Here is a 25,682-nt window from a genome sequence, read left to right on the forward strand (position 1 = left end):
TGGATTTTCATGCAAAACTTTGTGCAACTGAAAATCAGTTCAATTTATGTGAGTGGGGCTTGCAGAAATCTATGTGTTTGCTAATAAAAAAAAATCTGCAACAAAATCTGCGTGAAGGCCACACAGCACTAGTGATATTTAAAGGGCTTCTACCATCAGAATTACTGTTCTGTAGCTGACTGATATAGCGATGCGCTGTCAGCACTACATAACAGTATGTTTTTTACCTTTCTCCCTGCAGCCGTTCTGATAAAATAAGCACTTTTATAATATGCTAATGAGCCTCTAGGTGCTATGTGGGCGTAGAATTAGCACCTAGAGTCTCCGTCCACTCACCCTTTATCCCGCCCAGGTCCCCTGTTCTGCCCGCCCCGCTCCTCTTGATTGATGGCACGGTCCGCCGCATCGCTGCCGAAATCCTGCGCCGTTCACTTCTGTATTCGGCGCATGCGCAGTCAGTGAAGGCCGCTCTCCTGATGACGGCTTCCTCACTGTGACGTAGTCGGCGCAGGCGCAGTGAGGAATCCGGCACCAGGAGCGCATCATTCACTCACTGCGCATGCGCCGAATACAGAAGTGAACGGCGCAGGCGTGGGATTTCGGCAGCAATGCGGCGGACCGTGCCATCAATCAAGAGGAGCGGGGCGGGCAAAACAGGTGACCTGGGCGGGATAAAGGGTGAGTAGACGCAGCCTCTAGGTGCTGATTTTACGCCCACATAGCACCTAGAGGCTCATTAGCATATAATAAAAGTGCTTATTTTACCAAAACGGCTGGTAAAAAACATACCATCGCTAATGTCAGTCCGCTACATAACAGTATTTCTGGAAACCCTTTAAGCAGGCACATGTCTTATAAACATTCACCAGAAGATGGCAGTCTCTACTAATATTAGAACCCTAGTTTAAAAGTCTTTTGCCACTGCCACCCTGCATTCAATAAGGATTAGTATTGCAGTGCCTTGCCAAAGTATTCAGTTTATGTTCTTTCTCCCAGTGAAAGTCCATTTCAGAATGTTTAACTGTGCTGATTTATGTTTTTAGATCTGTTTAATTTAAATCGTTTTACTGAGACTGGAAGGCACCCCATTCAGGGGCCAAGGGGTCCCCCAGGCCCATCAGGTAACGAAGACCACCTTATGTTTTATCTAAGTTGTTTACAATGAAGGGGTTGTCCCAGAATGACAACTTTTTGCCTATCAACTGAATAGGTGATGTGTCAGACAACTGGGACCCGCACCAATCACAAGAATGGGAGTCCCATGTCCCCTGATTGAATGGAGCAGGGGTCAAGTTCAGGCCGGACATAGGGCTGCAAGCCTGGGGGGATGTCTGGCATTAGTAGGTTTGGAGGGAACGGGGATAAGGGGACATAAAGGGTTAATGGTGTGGAAAGGGGGCGGTTTGGCTAGTGGGAGGGGTAAAAGACTTATAAGGGGTGTAGGGGTGCTGGAAAGGGGCCATTTTGTAGGGACAGCATTAGTAGCAGCAGCAGCAGCCACCCACCAGCCCATAAAGCTGTGGATTTTTGAAGGTGAGTATCTGGGAGGGGGGATGTTGGAGGTTAGGATGATGTGCTCTGCCAGGTGGATTTTGGTATTGGCCGGGAAGTAAAGGTTTTGTCATGGCGGCCATGGCGGTATGGGGGGTCCTTGGAGTTGGTGTTAATGGTGGCTCTGGCGTGGTGGGCAGGGAGCCAAAGGGGGCTTGGATTATGAGGTAAAATATGGCGGGTATCTGCCCAGGTTTGGTTGCCCATGGTTATATAGTTCTGCCTCTGCCTCTGAGCTGGCGATTTTCAGCTAGATGTAATTTAAGTGAGGGGCAGGGCAGTTATCCGGCAGGTTTTGTGGCTCCAAGGACCCTCCCCTGTTTCTAAGGTACTCAGGGAATGTTTTAAGGGACTTTAAGGTTTAGGGAAGGGCCTTCAGGTGGGAAGGCCTTGGAAAGGAGGCTATTTATATTATGTTTTTGTTTAATAAAATGGCTGCTGTGGTCAATAAAATCCACTTATGGTAGTTATGTATTTATTGAGGAAGAGTGGAGGAGATGTGGTAGGGAGGAACGACTCGACAATACATTAGTCAACCATTTTCACTGACACTCCATTCAAAGTCTCTAGATAACTGAGTGCAGTGCTCCACTATCTCTGGCAGTCCATAGAGTTTGAAGGAGAAGCAGTATGCATGCTAAACCACTGCTCTATTCAAACAGGGCGTTCTTGTGATTGTTGAGGGTCCCAGCAAACAGACTACCACCAATTAGACACTATTCACCTATCCTCTATGTATGTGATAAGTTGTCATTCTAGACAAACCCTTTGAGTACATATGGTATAACAATATTGTTTACCTGAAAGGACCTCCAGGACCTCAGGGACAAGCAGGACCACCAGGACCAATAGGAAAAAACGTAAGTTGAGACGTATTTTGTATACTATATTGTTATTGCTACAATTTGTAGTTTTTAGTAAAAGGAACTATCTACCTTTACAATGATGTTAACCTCACTATCAAAGTCACTATCCATCAGTCGGTTCATTTACAGCTTTCTTGTCTTGGACAACTATCTCCCCTGACTTTCCCATAGACAGGCACTCTCAGTTCGTCTGACAGCTATTCATCCTGACACCTCTTACAGGGGGCGGACTGGCCATAGACCCTATAGGTAAAATTCCCAGTGGGACGATGCCGAGGGAACTGCTTGATCCCTCCTCATGGTTGCTGGCCGACTACCTACTGTAACAATCTGACACTCTCAGTGTTAATGGTAAGAGCATCAGATACTTATGTACCTGGCCAGTGGCTGCAGGCGCCCTCATGAATTCATTTATATTGCCATGTGCAGGACAGTGATATGGGACTATGTCCCACTATTAACATAGTAACATATGGGGTGATTTATCAAACTGGTGTAAAGTAGAACTGGCTTAGTTGCCCATAGCAACCAATATTCCATCTTTCATTTTTGACAGCTCCTTTGGAAAATGAAAGGTGGAATCTGACTGGTTGCTATCGACAACTAAGCCAGTTCTACTTTACACCAGTTTGATAAATGAACCCAATAGTTTATAAAGCTGAAAAAAGGTCCATCCAGTTCAGCCTGTCATCCTGCAAGTTGATCCAGAGCAAGGCAAAAAAAAAACTGTGAGGTAGAAGCCAATTTTCCTCATTTTAGGGGGAAAAAATATTTCCCAACTCCAATCAGAATAACTTCCTGGATCCACCACCCTTCTCCAGGAATCTAATAACTATAGCCTGTAATATTATTATGCTCCAGAAATACATCCAGGCCCCTCTGGAACTCTTTCAGTGAACTCACCATCACCACCTCCTCAGGCAGAGAGTTCCATAGTCTCACTGCTCTTACCGTAAAGAATCCTCTTCTATGTTTGTGTACAAACATTCTTTCCTCCAGACGCAGAGGATGTCCCCTCATCAGTCACAGTCCTGGGGATAAATAGATGATGGGATAGATCTCTGTACTGACCCCTGATATATTTATACATAGTTATTAGATCTCCCCTCAGTCGTCTTTTTTCAAAAGTAAATAACCCTAATTTTGAACTTTCTGGGTACTGTAGTCCACCTATTCCAGTTATTACTTTAGTTGCCCTCCTCTGGACCTTCTCCAGCTCTGCTATGTCTGCCTTGTTCACAGGAGTCCAGAACTGTACACAATACTCCATGTGTGGTCTGACTAATGATTTGTAAAGTGGCAGGACTATGTTCTCATCATAGGCATCTATGCCCCCATTATCTTATTTGCCTTGGCAGCAGCTGCCTGACACTGGTTTCTGCAGCTTAGTTTGCTGTTCACTAAAATTCCTAAGTCCTTTTTCATGTCAGTGTTACCGAGTGTTTTATCATTTAGTATGTACGGGTGACTTGCATTTTTCCTTCCCATGTGCATAACCTTACATTTGTCAGTGTTAAACCTCATCTGCCACTTATCTGCCCAAGCCTGCAATCTATCCAGATCCCTCTGTAGTAGTATACTGACCTCTTCAGTGTTAATTACTTTACACAGTTTTGTGTCATCTGCGAAAATTGATATTTTACTATGCAAGCCTTCTACAATAAATATATTGAAGAGGATAGGGCCCAATACTGACCCCTGAGGTACCCCACTAGTGACAGTGACCCAATCTGAGTGTGTACCACTAATAACCACCCTGTTTTCGATCACTGAGCCAGTTACTTACCCACAGACAGACATTTTCCCCCAGTCCAAGCATTCTCGTTTTATATACTAACCTTTTATGTGGTACAGTGTCAAATGCTTTGGAGAAGTCCAGATATACGACATCCTTTGATTCGCCGCGGTCAAGTCTAGAACTTACCTTCTCATAGAAACTGATTAAATTAGTTTAACATGACCAATCCCTCACGAAGCCATGGCTGATACAGTGTTACATGCTGATACACTTATTTTCATTGAGATATTCCCAAATAACATCTCTTAGAAAATGCTCAAACATTTTACCCACAACAGATGTTAAACTTACTGGCCTATAGATTCCAAGCTCTGCTCGATTCAACCTCATAGGTCAAAGGCCAATATATGAGGCAGTGTACAAATTGTGCAGAGATGCAGGCTGGAAGAGGCCTGTGGCCTGCACTGCAAACGACGGCTTGGAACAGGACTGAGTTTTTGTTTTTTTTCTTCGGCCACTTGAGGAGCATACTACTGGGGGGACTACAGGCAGGGCCGGTTCTAGGTGAAATGGGGCCCTGGGGCGAAAAACAATAAGGGCCCCCCCCATGACACTTGATGACTTTTACAGAAGAAACTGTATATTTTGGGGCACAGTGTAGGCTATATGTGTATAACAAACATATTTCATATGAAAACTTACAATTACTTGGCTTGGCCCTTGGGGATCTCGGACACCACTTCAACACTTTGGCCGGGGGCTCGGCGGAGCTGATGTTGTGTTTTATCCTAATGAGAAAGATTTCATAATAAGGATTTGGAGAAAGGGCAGAGGGATAGCAGAGCAGGGAGAGCCTGTTGCTGCTACTAGGGGCTCATACCATGGGGGAGTAATAAAGCCCACCATAATGTCCCCCCAGTAGTAATAATTCTCCTTATAATGTGACAGTGCAAGAAATACCCCCTTGTAATGCCCCCAGTTGAGCTAATGTCCCCATAGTGCCCCCATAATGTGCCAGTATAAAATACCCCTATATAGTGACCCCAGTAAATGCCCCCAGAGTGCTCCTCTCCCCCCTAGTGCTCCCCATAATGTACCAGTATAAAATGCCCGATATATAGTGCCCCAGTAGATGCCCTCAGTGTCCCCCATAATTTGTAAGCATAAAATACCCCTTCTCAGTGCCCCCGTAGATGACCCCATAGTACTCCTCTCCCCCCTTCCCCATAGTACCCACCACAATGTGTCCCAGTATAAAATGCCCCTATACAGAGCCCCCATATAAAATAACCGTTCTTTGTGGCCTCAGTAGATGCCCCTATAGTGCCACCAATAATGTGCCAGTAAGAAGTGCCCCCATAGATGTCCCCCAATAATGTGCCAGTAAAATGTGCCCTCATAGATGCCCCCCAATCATGTGCCAGTAGCCAGAGCCCCCCCTATATCATGTGCCAATAGCCAGAGCCCCCCGACATCATGTGCCAGTAGCCAGAGCCCCCCCTATATCATGTGCCAGTAGCCAGAGCCCCCCCCTATATCATGTGCCAGTAGCCAGAGCCCCCCTATATCATGTGCCAGTAGCCAGAGGACCCCCCCCCATCATGTGCCAGTAGCCAGAGCCCCCCTATATCATGTGCCAGTAGCCATAGGGCCCCCCTATCATGTGCCAGTAGCCATAGGGCCCCCCTATCATGTGCCAGTAGCCATAGGGCCCCCCTATCATGTGCCAGTAGCCATAGGGCCCCCCTATCATGTGCCAGTAGCCATAGGCCCCCCTATCATGTGCCAGTAGCCATAGCCCCCCCCTATCATGTGCCAGTAGCCATAGGGCCCCCCCATCATGTGCCAGTAGACATAGGGCCCCCCTATCATGTGCCAGTAGCCATAGGGCCCCCCCTACAGGGCCGGATTAACGTAGGGGCTGATGGAGCTGCAGCTCCAGGCCCCTACCATAAAATAGGCCCATCTGCCAGCCAAAAGGCCGTCCGGAGGGTTAAAAGTCCTGTGTTGTACACAGGGCACAGCACACAGTCAATGCAGAGACGCTCACCTCACGCTGGCAGCAGGGAGCCTGAGGGCGGGACTCGGGAGGAGCGTAATATGATCCTAGAGTGGAAGCTGCTTCTGCCAGCCCCTCCCCTCCCCGCCCACCAACCAATCAGAGCTGAGGCAAGGCAAGCACTAGCAGCTCTGAGTAGTACAGGGAGTCTTCACAGGTCCTGTAAGGGAACTGCACAGTGTAAAGTGTAGTTCCCAGGTTAGAACAGTGCATCTGCCAGGACCTGTGATGACATCATCTTCAGCATCACAGGTCCTGCAGAATCTAGCAAAGGAACTGCATCAAAAATGGTGTAGTTCCTAGGTTTGAAAGGTACATCTGCCAGGACCTGTGATGACATCATCACAGGTCCTTCAACCCCTAACAGCAAGTATTAGAAGTTCACAATCAGCTCTGCAGTGATCCATACAGACTGGAATGGAGTGGTAAGAGGAGGTCCTCCACTTTTCATCATTTACCCCCCCTCCATGCCCTGTTTTTACTGATTGCTCACTCATGTATAATACTTCAGACAGTTACAGTGACCACTACCTGATGTACTTCACACACACAGTGACTATAATGCATAACTGACCACATATTTCTATAAACACTGCATCTACAGTATTATACCTTGTATGCCTCATATATATATATATATATATATATATACACACACACACTGCATATATTAAACAGTATTATAGATGCAATATGTACAGATATATAATATATATTGCAGTGTACTGATATGTGAGGTACAAGGTATAATATATGTTTCAACAAAGAGAATCGGTACAACATGTTTACCTAATAAAGTTAAATTTTTATTGTGACATAAAACAAACATACAAACATACATGTAGAGCCCATACAGTGTGCCTCTAGAGGCAGTTCACAATGCATTCACTAGTAGCAGATCTAAATTGTTTGAATGCCTGCATTCACATGGAGGGTGTTGTGAGTGCAGGGCCTGGATCAGCATGTATTATTTGAAGCTATATCCAGCCCTGTGATCATTCCTTTCTCCAATTTAAAACAGGTATAAGTGTGTATGCAGGCAGGCATAGGTTGCATATATATGCTATGATCGTGACTATTCAAATCATTAATCATCAGGCACTAAAGCCGTGTATATCAGACCGATCTAAATCCTTCACCTACCCGATATCCAGTGGCGTGCGTGTGAGCTGTCTCTGTGCGGCGTACTCCCCGACGTACGTTCCGCTTAATGCTTCTTCAGGAGGATCTGAAGAAGCATTAAGCGAAACGTACGTCGGGGAGTACGCCGCACAGAGACAGCTCACACGCACGCCACTGGATATCGGGTAGGTGAAGGATTTAGATCGGTCTGATATACACGGCTTTAGTGCCTGATGATTAATGATTTGAATAGTCACGATCATAGCATATATATGCAACCTATGCCTGCCTGCATACACACTTATACCTGTTTTAAATTGGAGAAAGGAATGATCACAGGGCTGGATATAGCTTCAAATAATACATGCTGATCCAGGCCCTGCACTCACAACACCCTCCATGTGAATGCAGGCATTCAAACAATTTAGATCTGCTACTAGTGAATGCATTGTGAACTGCCTCTAGAGGCACACTGTATGGGCTCTACATGTATGTTTGTATGTTTGTCTTATGTCACAATAAAAATTTAACTTTATTAGGTAAACATGTTGTACCGATTCTCTTTGTTGAAACATATTAAGGAGGTACACCCTTGTTAACGCAAGGCTGTTTCGATCCAGTTGAAATATAAGGTATAATATATGCAGTGTGTACAGATATATTGTATATACAGCAGTGTACTGATATGTTAGGTACGAGGTATAATAGATGGTGTGTACAGGTATATTGTATATACAGTATTGGATTGATATGTGAGGTGTAATTTATACCTCATATATCAGTACACTGCTGTATATACTATATACCTGAACACACTGCATATATTATACCACGTTCCTCACATATCAGTACACTGCTGTATACACTATACATCTGTACACACTGTATCTATTATGCCTCTTTTGTGTGCCAGGCCTGTTTTGTAATCCCAATCCGGCCCTGATGGCATAAATTATAAAACAGCAGCGAACATAGTTCATGGAACAAAGAGAGAGGCCTGGAATGGGTAGTGGGAGGGGCTATAAAAGGGGAATGGGGGCCCAATTTAGATTCTTGCTATGGGGCCCAGTGATTTCTATGTACGCCTTTGACAGGAGCAGAGAGATAAGAGAAGTGACAGATGACACAGAGTTTAGATTACAGGTTGAATTAACCCTTTAGGATCAAATTGGCTTCTCAGGAGATAAATATGTTAAAGGCATCTCATTCAGTAGCTATATAACTAAGGGTGGGTTCACATCTCCTTTATGGATTCCGTTAAGTGGGGACTGTGGGGACTATTTTATTATCAGCCAGTGACTGTTACTGTAATACTGTTATCAATTCAGCACATAGTTTTCCCTGTGCTGCATTCACATTTCACTTCACTTGGTTCGTTGTACTACTGTCAGTGTCAGACTGTTGTCACTGTGGGGAACAATGCACAACAGACAACAATGCACACCACAGTGACAGCTCCTGACTCCTGTCCCGAGTCCTCCTGTCCGGCGTCAGCCTCAGCTTCCCTTCACCATCACTATAATCAATCACTCTTCCTGATCCGGACTCACTCATTAGAGAGCTGAAGAGCCGACTGAGTCAGCAGCAGCAAGTTAATCGAATGGATAGCATCTGCGCATGCGCACCGGGACCTAGAGTCTTCGGTTCACTTGCGAGTCAGCTCAGCAGTCAGTGACTCAGCAAGTGAACCGAAGATCCGATTCATGAACCGATTCATCTGAAAGATCCGAACTTCCTATCACTACTGAGGTCATATCCGGCGGGCCGCGGCATTACAGGAACAGCACCAGCTGCTCTGACGTCCTGCCGCCGGATATACGTCACAGGATATCCGGCGGCAGGACGTCAGAGCAGCTGGTGCGGTTCCTGTAATGCCGGCCCGCCGGATATGACCTCAGTGCGCCCGCGGTTATCCCTCCTGCACGCTGCGCTGTGTACAACCTACTCAGCAGTTTCGACCAGCACACGGCCCACAGCGCTCAGCCACACCAGCCCATGAGACAGCAGGAGCTTCTGGAGCAGGGCAGGTATCAGATAAACTCATCCAGTTGGAAGGGAGGGCAATCATAGTGCTGTTATGATTTATGGACACAGCTCTCAGTATGCTTAGCCAGCCTTCTATCTGGCTGTTTCTGAGCCTGTGGACTGTGACTCTCAAGAAGCACAGCCAGATAGAAGGCTGGCTAAGCATGCTGAGAGCTGTGTCCATAAATCATAACAGCACTATGAAAATTACTGACTGGCTAAGCATGCTGAGAGCTCAGTCTAAATAACATAACACATTAAAGAAATTACTGTTTCTAGCTGCTAGTCCACAGCAGCTAGAAACAGTAATTTCTTTAAAGGGATTCTGTCACCAGGTTTGACCCCTGTCAGCTAAACATATGCTAATGTTCAGGGCGTCTTCACTATTCCTAATGTGGGCTTATAAATGTCATCTGTGGGCCTATTTAGCTAAAAAACAGCTATTACTAACCTGTCAGTCAAACAAATAAGGTGCCCAAGGGGATGTTAATGGGTGCAAGATGCCCGCCGCACCCACCGCCGTTCGTGCCCAGCGCCGCCTTTCCGGACTTCTGCACCGCCTCCTAATCCTCTGTGCCGCCTCTCGCTCTCCCTCCCTCCCCCCTCCTTCTGCTGTAAGATCTCGCGCTTGCGCACAGGGCTCTGCCTGATGCGCCCGTGCAGACTTCTCCATTTGGCTTCTTACAGCGAAGTGCACATGCGCCGGCACTTCGCTCAACCCCTGTATGCGCGAGATCCTACAGCAGGAGGAGGGGGGAGGGAGGGAGAGCGAGAGGCGGCACAGAGGATTAGGAGGCGGCGCAGAAGTCCGGAAAGGCGGCGCTGGGCACGAACGGCGGCGGGTGCGGCCGACACCTTGCATTCATTAACATCCCCTTGGGCACCTTATTTGTTTGACTGACAGGTTAGTAATAGCTGTTTTTTAGCTAAATAAGCCCACAGATGACATTTATAAGCCCACATTAGGAATCGTGAAGACGCCCTGAACATCAGCATATTTTTAGCTGACAGGTGTCAAACCTGGTGACAGAATCCCTTTAATGTGTTATGTTATTTAGACACAGCTCTCAGCATGCTTAGCCAGCCTTCTATCTGACTGGCTAAGCATGCTGAGTGCTGTGTCCATAAATCATAACACAGCTCTATGAAAATTACTGTTTCTAGCTGCTGTTGTCCACAGTCCACAGCAGCTAGAAAACAGTAATCTTCATAGTCATGTTAAATGATCACTATAGTGTCAGGAAAACAAAGCGGTTTTCCTGACACTATAGTGCCCTGAGGGTGCCCCCACCCTCAGGGTCCCCCTCCCGTGGTCCCCCTCCAGTGGTCCCCCTCCATGTTGCCAAGATAGATGCCAAATGAAGGGGTAGTTGCAGGAACAAAATACTTTAATGGTATCGATAAAATATATATGTAATTAAGACACTGAGTGCAGTTCCATAAAAAGGCCCAGCAAAATCCTCAGCACCAGGCCCATGATGCTCTTAATCCGGCCCTGCCCCCCTATCATGTGCCAGTAGCAATAGGGCCCCTCCTATCGTGCCAGTAGCCATAGGGCCCCCCAATCATGTGCCAGTAGCCTGAGCCCCCCATAATTTGCCAGTAGCCACCAGTATTGTACAGAGAAAAAAAAAACACTTATACTTACCTCCTTGGCAGCGATGCGATGCAGGCCTCTTCCGGCCTGTGTCCCACGCTGTACGGCTCAGGCAGCGCGATGACGTCAAGGCTGCAGGCACTAGGCCGGCAGCCTATCAGAGGAAGGGAAAGGGACACACCTCTCCCTCCCCTGCCGCACAGCCATCTGTATCGCTGTCCTGAGGACGGCGATACAGATGACTGGAGATGAGCGCTTCCACAATGGAAGGGCTCATCTCCATGTGACACTGACTGTCCTGTCTGCCTAAAGTTAGTTGCGAGCCGGCGCGGGGGGGCCCCTAAGGACTCGGGGGCCCGGGGGCAATTGCCCCTTTTGCCTCTATGGAAGCGCCGGCCCTGACTACAGGGCTGTAGTTGGCAACTGTCCCAAATTTGGCAGGACTGTCCCTGATTTTCAGAGACAGTCCTGGCAAATTTGCGCTGCCCCCGGCCAAAAATAGGTGGAGCTAATGTAAACCATCGTTAATTGGGTGTTCCCAGTCAGGGCATTCCCAGGGGCGGGCTTAGATGCCTCGATTTTGCCAACTGAAACATTGGTGAGTAGGGGTCATTACTAGGGAAATCCAGGCAGCATGCTGAAGGTAGGCATGGTCTGTTGCTGTGGCTTGCATCTTACCTTCTAAGCCCCCTGCTCTACATCTTAATAAGAGACAACTGGAGGAGGACAGAACGTGGCAGCTGGTGCTGGCTACCACAAACTGGCAGCTTCTAGGATACTGCAACTCAGCTTCCATTCACTTCAATAGGAGATGAGCTAAAGTAACCAAGCACTACCACTGCACTTTGAACAGAGCTGTGCCTTCTGCTCCATTCAAGTAGTAGTTGTTGACCTGGATGCTGGAGGGAACAGCTAATCCGTGGGAGAGCAGGGTGTCAGACCCCCAACAATCAGATATTAATGACCTATCCTGAGGATAGTAGAAAGAAGAAAGGTTACAGCAGCATCTCCGGTATATCCTTTATTGAGGCCATGAGTGTGTACAAATAGCAAACAAATACGACGTTTCGGATACATAGTAGCCTTTATCGAAGTAGCCTATTTTCTGTGGACTGCTACGGATCTGCGGTCCTTTTGTGGCTGATGCATTCCGGGATTGGTCGTGAGGTCCGTTGATGCTGCTCTACCTCTTCGCTTCTATCCTGAGGATAGGTCATCAACATCAGGAGCCTGAAAAACCACTTCACTTCATTTTGAAATGTCAGCAAATGCTGCTTACTTCTACGTATTCCTCCACAAGGACAATATGTCTGGGGATTTCGATTGTTATATGATCTATTATTTTATCTTCACTAATCATAGGTTTGGTGCAGGCTGATGTGTGTTAATGGATCATTTTAATTATAGCTGTCAAATCTGGATAAAATACATTGTGCCAGTGTTCTGATTATCATAATTGACAATGAAACCACCATGCCTTACTGTTCCTGGTCTGTGTATATCAGAGAAGAAGGCTGTTCTAACATTTGTTCTAAAGATCATGTTTCTTCGACTGCATTTCCTGAATGAAAATTTAGGGTGATCAGGAGAACAGCAAATGTGCCGATATACTGTCATGGTCCCTCAGGTGACTGATGTCAGGAGATCAAGGAGACTGCCTGAGCGTGGAGGAATCTAACAGCCTCCTTGATTTCTCTTGATTCAGTGTTGATAGGGTTAATGACCACTTCCCTTGTCTCAGCTGTTGCTCAGTGGTCATCACTTCTCCCCTTTATAGTCTGCCCCCCACCCTTCTGACTATGCTGTAGATTGCTTCATTTGGTTTTGGAAAGAGCTGGAGTGTGGTTCTCCCTGAGTTCCTGCTCATCCTTCTACAACAGAAGCTAAGTGTCTCGCTTGTTTGTATTTTGTCTTTTCCCCTTGGTTGTGGAATGTAGGCCTCAGGGAAACGCTTGTTCCTTCATCTTGGAAGGAACGGGTTGTCTCAGCCCTGCCAATATCTTTAGGGCTCCTCAGGGTCTCCAGGGCTTCCAGGTTCCTGTGTATGGGCATTTCTACCTTCAAGGGGTGCCCATATGGTTAGGAGTCAGGGCCAGGAGTAGGGTTCTTTAGGTGGTGACCCTTTCCTTTCCCTAGCGTTGAGGCCTAGTGGCTTTTCCCTTCCCCTCTGGTTGTCGGTGTGGTGTTTACTCCTTTTCCTCATCTGTGACATATACATGATGCACAATTGTGCATTAAAGACGTTTTCAGAGATTTTGATACTGATGGGCTATCCTTATAGATCATCAATATCTAGTCAGTGGGCCTGAGCTGCAATACCAAGCAAAACCACTATACAATGAATGGCACTGTGCTTGGTAAGCTGTGAGGTGACTGCATCCAGAGCCTCTTCCAACAGCTGATCGATGGAGGCGCTGGCACAAATCAGATACTGATGACCTATCCTGAGGATATGCTGTCAATATCCAAATCTCTTTTAAATCTTTTTCAACCTTGAATATTGGGGGAGATTTATCAAACTGGTGTAAAGAAGAACTGGCTTAGTTGCCTATAGCAACCAATCAGATTCCACCTTTTATTTTCCAGAGGAGCGGTCAAAAAAGGAAGGTGAAATCTGATTGGTTGCATTGGGCAACTAAGCCAGTTCTACTTTACACCAGTTTGATAAATCTCCCCCATTGTTTTACATTTAGATGTAATTAAGAATACCATTTTGATTAGGTCTTGTTAGGGTTCTTCTTTAGATATTACAATAAGGGTGCAATCAGACGACTGTTGTGTTTTGCGGATCCGCAAAACACGGATACCGTCCGTGTGTGTTCCGTACCGCAATTTGTGGACCGCACATGGCCACAACCATAATAGAAAATGCCTAGGACATGCTTTATCTTCTCTTTGAAGCTGTGGAATGGAAGCACGGATGGGGACATCACACAGTGTCCTGTCCGCATCTTTTGCGGCCCTGTAGAAATGAATAGGTCCGCACCTGTTCCGCAAAATTACGGAATGGATGTGAACTCATTCATACGGCCGTCTGAATGAGCTCTTAGTCAAAGGAAGTTTTTGGTCACGTTTTTCTGTAGGATCATTTGGTTGCTGTCTGCACATATTCGTAGACAGACATTTTAAATATCCAACTTTTAAATGTGCCTAACTTAAAGGAAGTCAATCAGCAGTTTAGCATGGTCAAAAGGGCTAGGTAGGGGTACCTATTGCAGAGCTTTTATTATCAGGGGATGTGAGATTATGGAGTTGTATTCTGTCAGATTCCGCTCATGCCAGCAACCTGGAGGTGGGGCTGCACTACTGAGCTGCTTCACAGCTCCTCCCCTTTGCTACAGCTGTACCAGAGAATGAAACCCTCACCGATCTTAAGGGGGTTGGTTGTCCAGAATTTATATAGGGATGGCCTGTCCTCAGATCTTTGAGGGCCTCACAACCCCCACCCCTGCCATTTAGGACTTTCTGAGTAGCTCTGGTGCTGGAAGTCAGTGCTGGAACTACACAGCGCTGTTCATTGTGTAGTGGACAGACCTGGTAACTGCAGCGCTGCTCCCATTCTACTTTTTGAGCAACTGCTTTTTAAAAACTGCTACAAATACAGTACAATGTACAATAGACATATATGTTGTTTATATCTGGAAATCCTATGCCCTTTTGAAAAAAGGGATTTCTTTTGTTATAATAGTATCATAGAACATTTTTGGTGGCTGGGAGGGTTTCAAAACAATTTTAAGAAAACCTGCAGTTTGAGGCCTTATGCACACAACCGTATACAGTTTGTGATCTGCAAAACACAAATACCTGCCATGTGCGTCCTGCATTTTCCGTTTCACACGTCCTGCCCTATGTTAAAATTGTCTATTCTTGTCTGTAGGACATGTTCTATCTTTTTTCCGGGATGGTAAAACGGACATAGAGATGCTGATAGCACCTGATGTGCTGTCTGCCTTTTTTGCGGCCCCATTGAAATGATTGCATCTGATATGCAAAAAGTACCAATCGGATCAAAAAAATATGGTTGTGCGTATGAGGCCTAAAAGGAATTTCATAGTGGAAAAGAAGAATGAATTTAAAGTAATAAACATCGCCAGCTCACTATTTTATGCTTTTGCATCACTATGCAGGGGTTACCTGGCCCACCCGGAAAAGATGGTCCCGGAGGGGAGAAAGGAGACCCCGTGAGTATGAAGGAAAATATCACACTGCATCATTTCCTGGTAATGTCTATGACTTACAGATCTGTCTTGTAATGCAGGGTACACCTGGCCTTCCAGGGGAGTCTGGGGCAAAAGGCGAAATGGTAAGCATTTTCACTTATCTGTGTCCTTACTGATCCATTAGTTATAGAAATTCTAATACACCAAAGGAAATGTATATAGTGGATTTTTTTTTTTAAACTAATTTCATTAATATACATTTTTTTTACCATTATGGTGCATACATTTGTATCTCCATGAAACAACTTTTTTTTACCAGCAAGTATTTCATGCTCCATTTTTAAACACATCAGCTGCCAGCTGAATGCAGGCATTTTCTTAGGGCTCATGCACACGACCGTATGTATTTTGCGGCCCGCAAAAAACGGATCCGCAAAAAATACAGATGACATCCGTGTTCATTCCGTATTTTGCAGAACGGAACAGCCGGCCCCTAATAGAACAGTCCTATCCTTGTCCGTAATGCAGACAATAATAGGACATGTTCTATTTTTTTGCGGAATGAAAAAACAGACATACGGAAACAGAACGCACACGGAGTAACTTCCGTTTTTTTTGCGGACTCATTGAAGTGAATGGTTCCACATATGGTCCGCAAAAAAAAAAACGGAACGGACACGGAAAGAAAATACGTTTGTAAGCATGAGCCCTTATACAAAGGTCCATATATCCTGTTTTACATTAAACAGTCTTAGTGTTGGGGTATGTCCCCATGTGAACAGTCTTCTACAGGTTTTCTGCAGAGGATATGGTCAAAATGCACAGTAGCAGAAACCGCACCAAATCCTGGGATTTTTTTTTTCAGAACTCTGTAGGTTTGCCACAGATTTCACCCTCTACGTTGCAAAAGGTTAAATCTGGACCATGTAACTGCAATATAAATTGACATGAGGATTCAAAATCCACACTACATGACGTTATGTGCCGGTTCTGGTGTGAACACTCTCCGCAGTGTGTGGATGAGATTTGAAAAAAATCTAATCCACTTCCATTTCACTGCTACAGTACCAATCTACCTGTAATGACCGGCGTCACGCAAAGGGAGGGAAATGGGAAGGCCCTGTCCAAGGGAGAGGGAAAGGTGGTGACCCCTGATTCATCTTGCGGCTGGCACCTGACTGCCCTGACGTCCCTAGACGGGTTCCTCACCCATACGCCGATCACGTGCCTAAACCCTGGCTTTCCCTAAGATGAGCCCTATGTAGTGAACAGGGCAGTGGGATCACTAGTCCGCACCACTGACACTAAGAGGAAAACACCAAGGAGAGGACAGACAATACAGACAAACATATAATCCCAGGTGGGCGACAACAGCAGACCACGAAGGCCCAACAGGGATCCGGAGGGTAACGTACTGGAACAACAAACAGGGAACACAGTTACACAGCTCCAGTGGGTCAGTATAGAAGTCCAGGCAGGAAGCTCTATATCTGGCAACCAGAGAAGGTGGGAGAGGAGAATATAAGGAGGTTGGGAGTGCTGGACAAGAAACAGCTGAGAAGAAGGAGCTACGGATCCCTGAGTGAGCCAAAAAGGGTTGCAAGGCAAACCCAGAAAGCTACCATAAAGAAACAGCACAATCTTTCTACATAGAGCGTGCAGCCACCCGCTGCGACTTCCTGACCCCGGGTATAACGGAGTCAGGCGTGGCTCTTGACACCCTCGTGACAGTACCCCCCTCTCTACGAGGGGCCTCCGGACACTCAGGACTAGGTCTCTCAGGATGAGAGGCATGAAAAGCCCGAACTAACCTGTCGGCGTTTACCTCAGACGCTGGAACCCACATTCTTTCCTCGGGACCGTAACCCCTCCAATGCACCAGATATTGAAGAGAGCGGCGGACCCGACGAGAAACAACAATTTTGGATATTTGAAACTCTAGATTACCATCCACAACAACAGGAGGGGGTGGCAGCGGTGACGGTTCTAGAGGTGGAACATATTTCTTGAGTAACGACTTATGGAAGACGTTATGGATTTTAAAAGTCTGAGGTAGCTCCAGGCGAAAAGCCACGAGGTTAATGATGGCTACTATTTTGTAAGGGCCAATGAACCTAGGACCCAGTTTCCAAGAGGGAACCTTTAATTTAATATTCCTAGTAGACAACCACACATAGTCATTCACTCCTAGATCCGGACCTGGCGACCGTCTCTTATCAGCCATGCATTTATATTTACCTCCCATATTTTTCAAGTTAGCTTGCACCTTCTGCCATACCGATGAAAGAGATGATGAAAACCGTTCCTCTTCGGGAACCCCAGAAGACCCCCCCCCCCCTCTTTGAAAGTTCAGAATTGGGGATGAAAACCATATGCACCAAGAAATGGTGACTTACCAGTAGATTCCTGACGGCGATTATTTATGGCAAACTCGGCTAACGGTAAATATGATGACCACACCTCTTGGTTTTCAGACACAAAACATCTTAGATATGTCTCAAGGTTTTGGTTGGTACGCTCAGTCTGTCCATTCGACTGAGGATGGAAAGCTGAGGAAAAGGACAAGTGTACCCCCAAACGGGAACAAAAAGCTTTCCAAAACTTAGAAATAAACTGGGTTCCCCGATCCGAAACAACATCAGAAGGGACCCCGTGAAGCTTCACGATTTCACTGATGAATACCTGAGCAAGAGTCTTAGCATTAGATAGTGTGGGTAACGCAATGAAGTGTACCATTTTGCTAAACCTGTCCACTACTACCAAGATAACTGTTTTACCCGCAGACAAAGGTAAGTCAGTGATAAAATCCATTGACAGATGTGTCCATGGCCTATTGGGAATGACAAGTGGCAATAAAGACCCTGCAGGACGTGTATGAGAGACTTTCGCGTGCGCACAAGTAGAACAAGAAGACACAAAATCCATTACATCCTGACGCAACCTTGGCCACCAAAAACGACGAGACAATAGCTCCAAGGTTGCTTTACTACCCGGGTGCCCAGCAAGTGCCGAATTATGATGTTCCTTTAATAATTCGAGACGCAGGTTCAACGGTACAAACAATTTCTCTGAGGGGCAAGAGACCGGGGCGTCCCCCTGGGCCTCTAACACCTTCCCCTCCAGAACAGAGTGTACCGCAGAGACAACCACTCCTCTTTGTAGAATGGGTACCGGATCACTCACATTACCCCCTCCAGGGAAACAACGAGATAATGCATCTGCCTTGGTATTTTTTGCCCCAGGACGATAGGTAATAACAAAGTTAAACCTGGTAAAAAGGGGGGCGTGGCCAACTGCCGGCATGAGAGCACGCGTTTGAGAGAAGCTCCGATAACCCTCTGTAATCCTGCTCCATCCTGACAAACTGTCGACCACAGACACTGACTGGACGGTGTGCAGACGCAAGAGAAGACCCCGCACACCGACGATGGGGCCTAGCAAAGCTCAGAATGCGGCGGAGAGGTTAAGGGAATTTGCCAGGTCTGAGGCCCAGAATGGCGCCGCGAACGCCTCACCATCGCGCGCGGCGGTCACGAGGGGACAGGCCGCTCAACAAGCTGAGGCGGATGAACCAACTGAACCTGAGTTTACCCTTAAGGCAGCTTATGACCAGCTATTAGTGGCGATTTCCTCGTGCCAGTCTTCGCTGACCGGGAAGCTGGAGGAGGTGAGAGTGGACGTCAGCTTACTCCGCCATGATATGCAGCAGCTGCGTGACCGGGTCAAAACCACTGAGGACCGCGTCTCGGCCCTAGAAGACCTGACAAGACCGATCGAGGGGAGAGTGCAAGACCTGGAGAGGGCGGTGGGTCAATGGCAGCAGAAATGCGACGACCTAGAAAACAGGTCGCGCCGCAATAATGTGAGAATTCTGTGCCTACCTGAAAAGGCTGAGGGAAGAGATCCGGCAGCGTTCCTGGAGGCCTGGTTCAAGGAGCAGTTTCCTGAAGCTCCGTTCACATCGGCCTATGCAGTGGAGAGGGCCCACCGTGTCCCTGCCAGGCCACCGCCACCAGGGGCTCCTCCGAGGCCACTTCTGGCGCGTCTCCTGAACTGGAGAGACCGCGACCTACTCCTCAGCCAAGCCAGACACAAACAAGACATCAGGCACGACAACGTGAGGATCTCTCTCTTCCCGGATTTCTCGGCGGATCTTCAGAAGAGAAGGGCTACATTCATGGTGGTCAAGCGCCGTCTCCGGGAGTTAAACCTGCAATATTCTATGGCCTACCCTGCTCGCCTCAGAGTGATAGACGGTGAGAAGACTGTCTTTTTCAACGATCCCAAAGAGGCTGAGGACTGGGTCTCGAGAGCGGCTGCTCGTCCGCCCCTGCGATGAGATGGTTCCCAGGGTCACAGCAAGTATTATCTGTTCCCCCCATGTGAGAGGGGCGATATTAGAGCTTAATGACGTTTCTGCGAATATTCCTGCTATAGTGACGTGTTATGCAGTTCATGACGTCCTGGACATTATATGTTAGCATCCCTCCTGGAGGGGGAGATTTATGATCACTTGACGGGACACTGTGTTATTGAGCTCTGCTCCATTAACTCAATGGTGGCAGTTTTCACGATTATGCGGTTATGAGGGTTGGAGCAGCACCTGTGTGGTATTACCAACTATTTACGCCATACAGGTCCCCGAGTTTAGGACCACTATGTTTGTTGGTCCTGTACCTGACACACTCAGGTCTTTCATGTTTACGTTATACGTTCTTTTATTGCACGCACATGTACACTCGTATCAAGCATGGCCAAATGTCTATCACCTTCCTATAGTAGGGTTGTTGTATTGTCCTAAGCAGCTGCACAATATGTTGAGGAGCGGAGTGTTTGAGGGGTTACTTGTCCTGGATATAGCTACTATGTCATTATGGCCTCCTTGAGGGTTATGTCGTGGAATGTCAGGGGACTGGGAGACCCAAAGAAGAGGATTGCTGTGTTCTCTCAGATACGGTCCTTTAGTCCCCACATTCTAGGACTCCAGGAGACTCATCTCACCCCGGAAACGGGACATAGGCTTAAAAAACCCTGGGCCCAGCATCTATTTAATGCCTATGGTAGCACACACTCTAGGGGAGTGGCGCTCTTGTGCCATAGAAGCTTGAGATGTGAGATTCACCACTCCATGATCGATCCAGGAGGTCAATACATTTTCTTATTTGCTCATGTCGACTGTGTCCCATATGTGATAGTTAACCTGTATAACTCACCTCCTGCCTCTGTCTCTCTATTGCAGTCAGTGGTGGGCTTTGTAACTCATTATCCCAACGCTCGATTACTATGTATGGGGGACTTTAATCAGGTCATGAGCGAGAACATGGATAGATTTAGAAGCAGACCTGATAGCCTGGGGACGGGTAGCGACGACACGCCACTGGCTAGGATTTCTCAGGAGAAGGGGTGGATAGACATGTGGAGGGTCAGAAATCCAGATCTCAAAGAATACTCCTGTTTCACACCCTCTCGGGGCGCCCTCTCTAGAATTGATTACCTATTCGGCAATCCCACAGCCTACACCGATTTGGTAAGCATCCGGTACGGACCGCAAGGCCCCTCCGATCATGCCCCGGTTCTGGCTGAGTTGGATCCCTCTAACTCTTCCGGAATAGGCAGTAAGATGCGCATTCATCCTTTCTGGCTCACTCTATTCGGTCCATTGGACAGGATTCCTGATCAGCTAAAGATGTTCTTTGAAGTTCAGGATGTCTCCACTGATCCCTTGCTACTTTGGGAGACCCTGAAGGCGTACCTCAGAGGTTGCCTCAAGTCTTACATTTCATATGTCAAGAGGGAAGCGCAGCGTAAAGAGGAAGAATTACTTGCGAGTTATAAGGAAGCAGAGAGGATGTTTATTGAGTCCCCCACGGAAGAACATAGAGGGGTGTGGTTGACCAAAGGCAGACACTATACCATGCATTTGGAGGAGAAGAGCAAAAGGAAACTCTTTTTCCTTAAACAGCAGGCGTTCGAGGTGGGTAATCAGGCGGGGAAGTTGCTGGCCCATATAGCGCGGGCTAACACTATGGCTCCACCAGTACTCCGCCTTAGGGAGACCGATGGTCGCATAGTGGAGAGGGTTCGTGATATATTAAATTGTCTGCACGCTTTCTACGCGGACCTATATAAGTCAGCGGCAAATTATACCGAGCGGGATCTGGAGGCGTACCTCACCGAGGTCACCTATCCCCGACTTAGCGACCTGGATAGGGGTATTATGGAAGAGGATATCACCTTGGAGGAAGTAGAGAGAGCCATTTCGGATCTTCCCTCTGGGAAGGCTCCGGGTCCTGATGGCATCCCGGTGGAAGTGTATGCTAGGTACAAGGAGGTACTGGCGCCACGGCTGGTGAAGTTATATGAGGCGGTGCACTCCGGCGGATCGTTGCCAGATTCTATGTATGATGCCTCCATTGTTTTGATTTTGAAGCCTGGCAAGGATCCGTTGGACTGTGGATCTTATCGTCCAATTTCGTTACTGAACTTGGATTATAAAATCCTGACTAGGATATTAGCCAACAGACTCAATAAGGCGATAACCTCGGTGATTCACTCTGATCAATCAGGATTTATGCCGGGAAGATCCACTTCGGATAATATCAGGAGAACTCAGGTGGTTGCGCATATAGGCTCTGCTGGGAAGGAAAGGTGGGCCTTGGCCTCTCTGGACACGGCCAAAGCTTTTGACTCCCTGGAGTGGCCCTTCTTGATAGCTGTGCTGAGGAGCTTTGGATTCGGCCCCAAGTTTGCTAAGTGGATCACTATACTCTATAATAACCCCTCTGCAAGTATTCAGCTCAATGGCTCTCACTCCGAAAAGATCTCTCTGCATAGGGGCACCAGGCAGGACTGCCCGCTTTCACCTCTTTTGTTTGCAATTGCGATAGAACACCTGGCAATCAGAATCAGGCAGGACCCAGTGTACACAGGGGTATCAATGGGCTGTAGGGAGGAGAGAATAGGACTGTACGCGGATGACCTGATACTATTTATGTCTAGCCCGGAGGTGTCCCTGCCAAGGGCGATTGAGGTAGTCGCGTTGTTTGGACGTTATTCCGGTCTCCACATAAACTGGGGTAAATCTGCCATCATGCCTCTGTGGGATGACGACTGGGCGAATTACCATCATAACCTGCCGGTAGTGGATAGATTCAAGTATCTTGGGGTGATGATCACTAGAGCACCACAGCTTGCCTATGATCTGAATGTCGAGCCCATGGAAACTCTTTTTAGGGATAAAATGAAAACTTGGGAGTCCCTCCCATTGTCTGTTATGGGCAGGCTGAACCTGGTGAAAATGGTTCTGTTACCTAAAGGTTTATATGTATTGTCTCACGCCTGTACACCGATTCCTCAGAGCTTATTTAAACGCATACATTCCTTGGTCACTGCTTTTGTCTGGGGGAAGGCTAGAAGGAAGCTCTCGCTCCCGGTCCTTCAGAGGTCGAAGTTGCAAGGTGGCGCTGCCCTGCCTGATTTCTTCCTTTATTTTATCGCCGGTCAGCTGAGATTTCTGAGGAGCTGGGTTACTGAGTCCTCAAGGCCCAATGCGGAATATTATCTGCATGAATATATGCAGGTCTCGACTTTATGGCCTGTGTTGGAAGGGATGGGACGCCTACAAAAAGCTACTCTCCCGCTGCACAATCTAGCCCATCAGACATGGCAGGCTTCCAAGCTGAATGCATATAAAGATTTACCTTGCGATATCCCTATCTGGGATAACTGTATGTTTCCTCACCTGTTGGGATTAGAGGGGGCAGGGGAATGGAGAAGACATGGGATTCAAGCGCTGGGGGACTTATATGAGGATAGCAAGCTACTCGCATTCTCGCAAATCCGGGACAGGTTCCTAGTACCAAGCACCCTGTTTTATAGGTACCTTCAGCTGCGACATGCACTTCAGACCCAATTTAGAGGCGGTGGTAGAGGCATATCCAAGTATCCCATCATCGGCATACTGAGGTCTCAAGGCCCTAGGGGGATAGTGTCGGCCCTTTATACCCACCTGCTAGACTGCCGTATGCTGGTGACCCCGCTGGCTGTAGAGGATAGATGGAAGGGGCTTATTCCATCCTTGACCAATGAGGAATGGGAGGAGGCTTTATTGGCACCTACTAGAGTATCTCCCTCTATTAACAATAGGATGACGCAGCTCTTCATTTTGCACTACAGCTATTTAACCCCTACCAGGCTTCACAAGATGGGCAGGATGGACAGCTCCAGGTGTCACAGGTGCAGTGTGGTGGGTGCAGACTTTTGGCACCTGATGTGGGACTGTTCATACATCCGGCAGTATTGGGTATCCGTACTGGAGACTCTCGGGGCCCTGGTGCCTCCAACACTGCAGCTGTGTCCCAAAATGTGCATCCTGGGTATAGTAGACAAAGAATCTTGGTCCCACTATCATAAGATCTTCCTGGAAAGAACACTGTTTTTGGCCAGAAAGGCAATCGCCCTGCGCTGGATGGGGGACATTCTCCCCTCTAGGGGTCAATGGCTTTCCCTAGTGAATGCTACGGTATCTATGGAGAATATGGTCTACAAGCATAGGGGATGCCTGCCGACGGTTCTTGATAGCCTCTCTATGGGCATGCAAAGGGGCTTGAGAGCCGGCGCTGGCTGACCAATCCTAGGTCCACAGTGTTGGCCTACACCCGTTATACACCCGCACGTTTTCTGCACTCCGATAATACCGTCTGAGCTGATATTCTGCGTATTGTGCCCTGACGACCACAGTTGATCGAATATGTCTGTAATCTTCTTTGTGCACTGCATTTGCTTTTATGTATGGCCCCTGCGAGGGTCACTGTAATTTCTATGTGCCATGCTTGTCTTGTTACTTTGCAATAAAACGAGTTTGAAAAAAAAACCTGGTAAAAAAAATAGCGACCACCTAGCTTGTCTAGGGGTGAGACAGCTGATTCGAGGTACAGAAGGTTTTTGTGGTCCGTAATCACAGTGACGGGGTGGACTGCCCCCTCTAAAAAGTGACGCCATTCTTCAAACGCTAGTTTAATAGCTAATAGTTCCCTATTGCCAATATCATAGTTCTTTTCTGCTGCAGATAGTTTTTTAGAAAAAAAAGCACAAGGACGCCATTTGCCAGGAGACGGACCCTGAGACAGCACAGCCCCCACTCCCACCTCTGACGCATCGACTTCAACAATAAAAGGCTGGGAGACATCAGGTTGGATTAGTACAGGTGCCGAGGTAAACCTCTCTTTTAGAGAGGAAAAAGCAATTTTAGCGGCGTCAGACTATTTAGAAAAATCAGTCCCCTTCCTAGTCATGTCAGTAAGGGGTTTTACAATCACCGAATCATTTTTAATGAATTTTCTATAGAAATTTGCGAAGCCCAAGAACTGTTGCAGTGCTTTGAGGTTCTCAGGAAGATCCCAATCTAAAATTGCCTGGACCTTCCTAGGATCCATACGGAAACCTGACGCAGATAATAAATAACCTAGGAACTGTATTTCCTGAACGGCGAAGACACACTTTTCAATTTTAGCATATAATTTATTTGTCCGTAGGACCTGCAGTACCTGTCTGACATGCATCTCATGTGTTTTCAGATCAGACGAATAAATTAAAATATCATCTAGGTATATCACCACAAACCTGCCGATAAGATGACTAAAAATGTCATTAACGAAATGTTGGAAGACAGCAGGAGTATTGGTCAGACCGAAAGGCATGACTAGATTTTCATAATGCCCCTCAGGGGTGTTAAAAGCTGTCTTCCACTCATCCCCTTCCTTAATACGAATCAGATTGTAGGCCCCCCTAAGATCAAGTTTGGAGAACCACCTGGCACCCGCAATCTGATTAAACAGGTCAGGAATGAGAGGAAGAGGGTATGGGTCTCGGATGGTTATCCGGTTTAATTCGCGAAAATCTAGGCAAGGACGAAGGCCCCCATCTTTCTTTTTAACGAAGAAAAACCCTGCAGCCACGGGTGAAGAAGAGGGTCTGATGTGTCCCTTAGCCAAGCTCTTGGAGATATAATCTTTCATGGCTTGTCTCTCCGGACCCGAAAGATTATATAACCTGGTCTTGGGTAATTTTGCACCGGGAATAAGGTTAACCGGGCAATCATAAGGACGGTGAGGTGGTAACTTCTGACAACCATTTTCAGAAAAAACGTCCTCAAAGTCTGAAACAAATGTAGGTAGGGTAGCTATGGAGGCGACTAAGCAATTGCTATTTAAGCAATTTTCTCTGCAATGCTCACTCCACTCCAATATCTCCCTGGCCTGCCAATCCACCACTGGATTGTGCGCTACCAACCAGGGAAGACCCAACACCACCGGAGTGGGAAGCCCCTCCAGAACATAACATGAAAGCAAATCGTTATGGTGGTCCCCTACCCGAAGGTGTAAGTTATGGACAATGTGAGTGAGGTTTCTCTGAGACAGAGGAGCAGAATCAATAGCGAATATGGGAATAGGTTTCTGTAGCGTACAGAGAGACAAACCCATAGTGTGGGCAAAATGGGCATCTATCAAATTTACTCCTGCTCCACTGTCTAGAAAAAAAGAAATAGTCTCCATCTTAACGCCAA

General features: G+C 47.1%; 1 protein-coding gene across 7 annotated transcripts in view; it reads left to right on the top strand.

Annotated features, from left to right (window-relative positions):
* EMID1 (EMI domain containing 1) overlaps nucleotides 1-25,682 on the top strand; it is a 137,253-nt gene that overhangs the window by 81,553 nt on the left and 30,018 nt on the right. For all 7 annotated transcript variants that reach the window (XM_040416664.1, XM_040416665.1, XM_040416670.1 and 4 more), the window contains 4 exons: nucleotides 1,044-1,121; nucleotides 2,359-2,411; nucleotides 15,086-15,139; nucleotides 15,217-15,261. In XM_040416664.1, coding sequence (XP_040272598.1) covers nucleotides 1,044-1,121; nucleotides 2,359-2,411; nucleotides 15,086-15,139; nucleotides 15,217-15,261 — 230 coding nt within the window. The remainder of the gene's footprint in view (nucleotides 1-1,043; nucleotides 1,122-2,358; nucleotides 2,412-15,085; nucleotides 15,140-15,216; nucleotides 15,262-25,682) is intronic.

This window comes from Bufo bufo, chromosome 2, assembly GCF_905171765.1.
Source record: "Bufo bufo chromosome 2, aBufBuf1.1, whole genome shotgun sequence".
NCBI lineage: Eukaryota > Metazoa > Chordata > Amphibia > Anura > Bufonidae > Bufo > Bufo bufo.